This window comes from Phoca vitulina, unplaced genomic scaffold (genome assembly GCF_004348235.1).
Source record: "Phoca vitulina isolate PV1807 unplaced genomic scaffold, GSC_HSeal_1.0 scaffold48, whole genome shotgun sequence".
Lineage (NCBI taxonomy): Eukaryota > Metazoa > Chordata > Mammalia > Carnivora > Phocidae > Phoca > Phoca vitulina.
Genome location: NW_022589751.1, coordinates 1,807,507 through 1,815,766, shown reverse-complemented (window position 1 = coordinate 1,815,766; position 8,260 = coordinate 1,807,507). Strand labels below are relative to the sequence as shown.

General features: G+C 43.2%; 1 protein-coding gene across 1 annotated transcript; it reads right to left on the bottom strand.

The window, feature by feature from the left end:
* Positions 1-5,761: 5,761 nt before the first annotated feature.
* LOC116649515 (olfactory receptor 13A1) lies at positions 5,762-6,747 on the bottom strand. The gene is given in 2 exon segments (XM_032432385.1): positions 5,762-5,919; positions 5,922-6,747. Coding segments are annotated over 2 exon segments (984 nt in total).
* Positions 6,748-8,260: the final 1,513 nt, after the last annotated feature.

The window sequence follows — 8,260 nt, the reverse complement described above, 5'->3', positions numbered from 1 at the left end:
TTATCAAATGAAGGCAGGAGTGGCGATATTGCTATCAGACAAAGTAGACTTCAGAGCAATGAAAATTACCAAAATCAGAGAGGGACATTACACAATGATGAAAGCATCAATCCACCAAGAAGACACAGCAATCCTAGATGTGTGCACCAAACAAGAGAGCTACAAAATATGTAAAGTAAAAACTGATAGAACTGAAAGGCAAAAAAAGACAATCAACAATTATATTTGGATACCTCACCATCCCTCTCTCAACGATTGATAAAACAAGTAGCCAAAAAAATCAGTAAGATGTAGAAGAACTCAACACCATCACCTATCAGGCTCTAACCAACAATTATAGAACACTCCACCCAACAACAAAGAATAAAATAAAAGCTCTGTAACTATGAATGAGGTCAGGAGAAAGTTCTCTAGGGTATTCAAAGAGATTCCTCTCCAGCCCAGTTGTGCAATGAGGAACATGTTGACCTCTTTTTAAAAAAGATCCTGAAATCTGGAAGAGGAAGCCTGAAAGAACTCTTAACTCTTATAATAAATATCACCTAAGGTCAACAGAAATGTCAACAAAATCAGAATTATGGTCTCCTTGCTCCTGGAGCAGGATGTACTCTGGTCCTTGACCTGTTGTCAAGTGTCTGAGACAGAAATTGATTGGAGTAGGGTTTAGATCTGTCAGAGCCTGAAGCACTCCTGCCGGAGACCATGGGAGCAGTAACAGCAGCAACATTAAACCAAGCACCCACTGAACAGAAGCCTGTATCAATCTGTGTCCAAGTGGGAAACAGAAACCCTATCATACAACTTCACAGAGAAGATTTAATATAGGAACTGGTTAGACAAGTTTTGGTGGACCATAAGGGCATGAAGCAAACCCTGAAGTGATACAGAGACAGCAAGTGCAGAGGGAAGCTTCATCTCCTAGGACTGGAGGAACCAAGACAGAGCTTAAGGCTGCTGTAACTGAGAAGCCTAGGGAAGGAACTCCACTGAGCTGGGTCAGAGACCTCTGTCGGGGGTGTGTTTCCTGGGTAGCCCTGGTCTTCCTGTGGTGTGAAGAGACTCTATGGAGCTAGGACTCAGGCCTCTGAGGGACAGGCACTCCTCAGAGAGTATTGCTGCCTCAGGATCTTGAAGGAGGGAGCTCCTGCTGAGCTGGGATTCAAACCTCTGAGTAGGCAATATTGGTGACCACATGCCAGTGTTTCTGTGGGGCTAATGAGGCTGCTCCTGCAAATGTGAAAACTGCAGCCAGCTGCTGCCACTGGGCCCAATCACTGCTGCAAAGTTGAAGAAACAGTATTAGGGCGATGCTGACAGAAGCAGGAAGCAAGTGGAACAGAACAAGTCCCTTCTGCCTCTAGCATTTCAGTCTTTCTCTAGGGCCCCCTCTGGGCAGAGACTAAAAGAAATCCATCTGCAAAGGTGAAACATGGTTTGCAGAACCCCAGGCTCAGAGTTCCAGAGCTGGGGTTGGAGCTGAGAGACAATAGGTTAATAATGAGCCAGTTGCTGCCCAAGCAACTCAAGACCTCCCCCATCTAGACTAGCTCAAGCAGCTACCCTAGCACAGAGGGAAGCAGGAGAATATGGTGTGTTTCCTGGCATGTAGACCCACACAGAAGTTATGCTGGGTAGATTAATTAGCATACCAAGGAATGTGAGTGGAGGCTGGATTATAATTTTGGCTGAGTTTTTCCACTGTTCACTACAGGAAACATGGATGACAGTTTTGTTTTAGAAAGCACATATTTATGGTGCTACCTAATCACCATAATTCATTATAATTCAGAAAAATGAAGCATTCTGATGGGTCTCATTCTTCTCATAAGTCTATCACAGCCTGTAGAAGAGTACAAGTGTTGAAGATGGAAAAGGCAGCATGTGGGAGCACATGACAGTGGATCAACTCAGCATCATACTACCAATAGATTCAGACTCAGATGTATGGGAAATCCCAGCCCACTAAAGACCTGAGGTTTGCTTACCCCCAAAAAAAGACAAAGCAAGAACTAATCATGACTTGGTCCTCAAATCTGACATGAGGCCAATGTAAGGAAACACTGTCCTCAAAAGCCCAGACCCTCTCTTCATCTCATGTTTTTCTAGAGAATGCCAGGTGTACTCTCTAGCTGAGCTACCAACGTAGTATGACCCAAATATGGTGCCTAGCTGATGGATAGAGCTCTCATTTAAGGAGGCTACTGGGCTCACTCCAATTGGCAGTGGAGAACTAAGGACTAGCCCTGCCTCTGGGCTCTGTACCCTTGCAGACGAGGTGAGCCAAATGCCTTTTGCTTGCCTTTGATGAAAGTAACCCCTCTAATCTCCTAAGAGAAAGGAGGCTCTTAGATTAAATTTAAAAGATAAAATAAGAATCTATTCCATGCGATGGGAAATTAAATGTGACAGGGCTTCTGCAATCTTATGAATCCCTTTCTCTGAAATAAATGCCTGCCTCTGCCAAATGGGCCTCTAAGAAATCCACATCTGGGGAAATGGCTCAGGTCTCTCATCTCTGTTAAGTAAGTGACAGATATCACTGCACCAATTCAGTAGCTCTGAAAAAAAGTTATTAGGATCTAAATCTGTGTCCTCTGCTGAGGCCAGTTGCTACCTTTCAAAACACTTTCAAAAAGATTGCTCTTCCAAACCCACTGGTCAGGTAGGACAGGAGCAGCAGCAGGCTTGCTGCTTCTTAACAAAGTCCCTTGTCCCAACCATGGACAGTGTCAGAAGGTGGAGTCCATGACAGGCTCTAATATACTTTGGTGGGAAAGAGCATACGCTCTGGATTCATGGAGCTGTAGCTGAAATCCTACCTCCGCCTCCCATTCATTGTATAACTGGGATGTATTATCTCGCCTCTTACAGTGTTACTGGAAAACCAGAGATAAATTGTGGCAGGACTTAGTCTCAGACCTGACATACAGAAGCTTTCACCTTAGCTGGAGGCAGTAATCAGTGATGGAAATGGCATAGCAGTGACCACAAATCCCAAAAGTAGGGAGATGCTGGTTGGCTGTAGCTCAGTGGTTCTCACCCAGAGATGATTTTGCTCTCTCCTCACCCTCAAGGAGATTTGGCAATGTCTAGAGACATTCTTGTTTGGAGTGGTTCTACTGACATCTAGTTGGTCGAGGCCAAGGATGCTGCTAAATTTACTGCGATGTACAGGACAGCTCCTGCAATGATCTAGCCCAAATGTCAACAAGGTCAAAGTTGACAAACTTTGGTGTAGTGGTACCCAAGGATCAATTCCTAAACTGAAGAAAAAGGAAAGCCAATATAAAACACAAGAATACAAGTACCTCATTGTCTGGAGCCAAAGGACAGGAATGTGGCTAAGACTTCAGCTCATAAAGAAGTCTCCATAGAGGGGGCGCTGGATGTACCACAGGCCCATATCTTATCTCCATTATCCACACCCTTTATCATATGGCTGTTGGTGCTGGTGAACTAATCTGGTGGAACACGTACAGAAGATCTGCTTTAGTCAGGGAGGCCAAAAGGGTAAGGGCTTGTGGTTGGAGAAACATCTGAAGAAAGGGGGAGCTTCCCTTGATTGATAGACATTATCAAAGACAAAAAGCAGAGAAATGGGTAAATTGGAAGTTCTAACAGTTCCTCTCTGTGGCTCTTCAAAGAATTGATAATGTGAAGTCACAGTCAACGAGTCATAGAAATGCTGCCTGCTGGATGCCTGTGGAGTCATGAGTTTGACTGCACTAAATCACAAGGACTAATTTTAAGAGATAACATACAGGGAAGCAAGAGCTGTGTCTCTGTCTCAGCTAAGAAAAGCAAATTGGTGCTGGTTCCTGCAAAAGGAGCCACAAAAAAAGTCTCAGGTATCAAGTCTGTTGAAGGAAAGGAATGCATCTGTTCTAGAGAAGACAAACTCCAAGCAAGACAGCACTCTGGCAGGGAGGGATGCTCCACCTGGGCCTAGAGGTCACAGAGAGAAGGACCAGCTACTCACATAGGGCTCAGAGGGACAGAACCTGACACAGGGCTCCACTGAACAGGTAAAAGAAGTGATCTGAAAACTAAAATGGACCTGTTTGATAAAGAAGATGTGGTATATATACACAATGGAATATTATGCAGCCATCAAAAGGAATGAGATCTTGCCATTTGCAACGACGTGGATGGAACTGGAGGGTATTATGCTAAGCGAAATAAGTCAAACAGAGAAAGACATGTATCATATGACCTCACTGATATGAGGAATTCTTAATCTCAGGAAACAAACTGAGGGTTGCTGGAGTGGGGGGTGGGGTGGGAAGGATGGGGTGACTGGGTGATGGACACTGGGGAGGGTATGTGCTCTGGTAAGCGCTGTGAATTGTGCAAGACTGTTGAATCTCAGATCTGTACCTCTGAAACAAATAATGCAATATATGTTAAGAAAGAAAAAAAAAAAAGAAGAATGTAGCAGGAGGGGAAGAATGAAGGGGGGGAAATCGGAGGGGGAGATGAACCATGAGAGACGATGGACTCTGAAAAACAAACTGAGGGTTCTAGAGGGGAGGGGGGTGGGAGGATGGGTTAGCCTGGTGATGGGTATTGAGGAGGGCACGTTCTGCATGGAGCACTGGGTGTTATGCACAAACAATGAATCATGGAACACTATATCTAAAACTAATGATGTAATGTATGGGGATTAACATAACAATAAAAATTTAAAAAATAAATAAAAAATAAAATGGACCTGTTTGCATTTGAAAAGCAGGAAAAAAGTTTTGGGCCTGAAATATGACAGGCTCTGGGAAGCTAGGAGAGAATCCACTAAGGAAAGGTGGGTGATCCATCTATCGGGAACTCCATTTGGCCTTTCCTGAGCAGAGCTGGTCTCACTCATGAGCCTGAGGCTTCCTGAGATAAACAGGATCCACTCTACATCAGAAACCACCAGAATGGCTTCTTTTACCCATCCCAATGCTGCTTCTCACTAGGTCATTTTTAGAGAGTTGAATCTGCTGCTGCCCCAGCAGCCTCTTCCTGTGTGGTCCCAGCATCTTAACCCCCACCTACCCTTTCCAGGTAGCCACCACAAACATTGCCCTGAGCCAGGCAGGGGTGAGTGGCTGTGACATCCAGATCTCCTTGGATGCTCCTGTCCTCAGCGATCACTCACCAACAGTAATATCTTAAACTTAGATAGCACTTGATATCATTGTCCTCAGTTCTCTTGTTCAGTCTTGATAGTACCTCTGGGTTGTTTATTTTCCTCATTACACTTAGAAGGAAACTACAGCTGAAGTGGGTTGAGTGCTCTGAAAGAGCCTGAATTTGAACCCAGATCTTCTCCTGGACAAGTGCAGGACTCCTTCCACACTGCACACATCTTTGTACATCCACACCACACCCTGGAATGCAACACTCTTTATGCCTTTTCTTTTTTATATTCATCATCATGGGTACTGGTATATTCTTAACCGAATTACCAATTTTCTAAGGATATAGATCAAATGAGTTTTGTTTTATCAAATGAGTAATGTGGTTTTAATCACTCAATACTCATTTAAATATTTTTTATTTTTTTGAAATCCATTACAAAATGTAGAAAATATAAAAATTACAAGATTACAGGAAACCAAGATGAATAACAATAATTGCTCTTCAAGCCATGTTTGCAAATCTATTAGTAATCACACTGAGTCATTAGTGGTAGTTTTCAAAGCCTTAATCATTGGAGAGTCTCTGAGACCACTGTGGACTTCAACATGCAATCTCCAACAAAAGCTTCAGAAGACAGAAATTAATTTCTGGAGAAGGAGAAAAGCTTCCTGAGGGCTGCCTTGACCTCCTTGTTTCTCAAAGTATAGATGAGGGGGTTGAGCGTAGGGCTCAACATAGTATACAGTATGCCAGCCAACTTGCTCTTCTCTGCACTATAGCTGGAGACAGGGCTTATTAGGCATAGAAGACAGCAGTATAATACATACACACCACAATGAGGTGGGAAGAGCAGGTGGAAAAGGCTTTTTTCTTCCCCTCTGCAGTCCGCATCTTTAGGATGCTAGAGATGATAAAGCCGTATGACACGATGGTCATCAGGAAGTTCAATATGCCATAAAAGGCATCAGCCAGGACAATCATGATGCTGTTCACATAGGTGGAGCTACAGGAGAGAAGCAACAGAGGAGGGACCTCACAGAAAAAATGGGTAATGACATTGGGGCCACAGAAATTTAATCGTAGCATCAGCCCAGTGTGGATGGCCGTGTTGAAGGCACAGAGCACCCATACACCTGTAGCCAGCTTGCTGCAGAATGCCTTGCTCATTGTGGTACTGTAATGTAGAGGGTGGCAGATGGCTGCGTACCGATCATAGGCCATGACCGTGAGGAGGAGCAGCTCAGAGGATGCAGACCATGTGAGGAAATAGAGCTGGGCCATGCAGCCCCCATAAGAGATGGAGCTCTCCTCTGACATCAGACCCTCCAGGGCTTTGGGCATGATGGAAGAGGTGCAGATAATATCCATAGTAGCCAAGTTGAACAGAAAAAAGTACATGGGGGTATGGAGCCCAGGGTTGAAGGTGATGGCCAAAACGATGAGGATATTACCTGTGAGGGCCACAGAGTAGAGGGAGAGGAAACAGCTGAATAAGAGCACGTGGTATTCTGGGTGCTCTGAAAAGCCCTGCAGGATAAACTCTGTTACTAGTGTCTGGTTACTCATGGTTCTTGGGCTGAGAGGGGTTTCCAGGACTATCAGGTGAATCTCTACCCACAGCTTCATGTGATTTCAGGGCTAGAGAGAGGAATGAGAGGTATCTCTAAAGTGGGCTGCTATCATTTTCATTCATACCTGACATCATGCCATGAGCAATATTATACAGATGTACTGGGACTTATTAATGCAGAGAAACATGCCAATATGACATTAGCCAGAGGGCATGAACATATAGCTCATAAAAAGTAAGTACAAATGGCCAATTATCATAAAGTATCATTCAACCTCAAAGAAATGCAAGTTAAATCAACAATCCATTCTTTATGAACCATGATTTGGCAGTTTGAAAAGCCTGGTTTTGACCAACATTAGCATGGGTGCCAAGATGCAGGCCTTTTAAAATTCATATTCCATTTAAGCCAGAACTTCCACTTCCAGGAATTTATCCTAAGGAAATAATTAAGAGCATCTTCAAGGTGTCATCACAGCATTATTTATAATACTGAAAATGTAAAAGCAACTATACTTTTAAAGGTCAGTATATTATGATGTATTGACATAGCATAATGCTCTATACCTATCAAAATGATGCTGTAGAAGTGTTTTACTGATGCTTATAAAAATAGAAAGAAGAAAATTCAAAAGTAGTGTGTACACTAGGATCTTATTTTGAGTTTAAGAAAAAAAATCATGTTTATATATACATCTGTAGAAAAGAACAACTGGCGAATGATAGAACAGAATTTGAACAGTGGGGATAAATACTTGATTTCATTTCTTTGCCTGTGCTTCTCCGTATTTTCTGATTTTTCCAAAAGGCAGGTCTGACAGAATAAAGGCCCCCAGCTGGATCCACCTCCTCTCCAGACAATGTCTTCTTTCTCATCTCACTTCTCAAAGCCAAAGCTCCAGCCACACCCCGAATTCCCAGTCTGGCCAACACATCAGCCAGGCCAGAATTCTGTGGCTTTGTTCTTGCAACTCCCTCAGCCAGAAATGCTTTCTCATGAACCAGGTCTATCATCATCTCTCCCCTTTTCTAACATCCCTTCCCTAGAGAGAAAGGACTGCTCTCTCCTTTGTGGCCCCTCAGGATTCTGTACTGACCTCTATCCTAGAACCCATTACACATCACTTCATGGTATGGTCCTCTAAGATTGGGGCATTTGCCTCATTCATCTCTGAGCACCACTTCTTGGTCTCCAGATATGTTTGTTGAAATAATAGTAAAGAACAGTCCAGTACCAATAAAACCAGAGTGGTTTCTATTCTCAACACAGTGCACATTCTGCATTGTTTAAGATGAAATCAGCATGGTACCACATTTGCTTTTCCCTTCTTTTCAACTCTATTCATTAAAGGAGTTAAATTAAGGAAGATGCTAATTTTCAATTAAGAATTCTGCTTTTTGTCAAACTTCAATACACTGAAGCATTAAAAGGTTTATACAAAATGACTAAACACCTATATCAAGTCATATCACACTTTGAATAGAAGAGCATAAAATTTCTCTGACTCAGAGCAATAGGCTGTGTTAGTGTAAAGTCTGTTCAAAGCTGATGCAAATGACGGAGCTCCA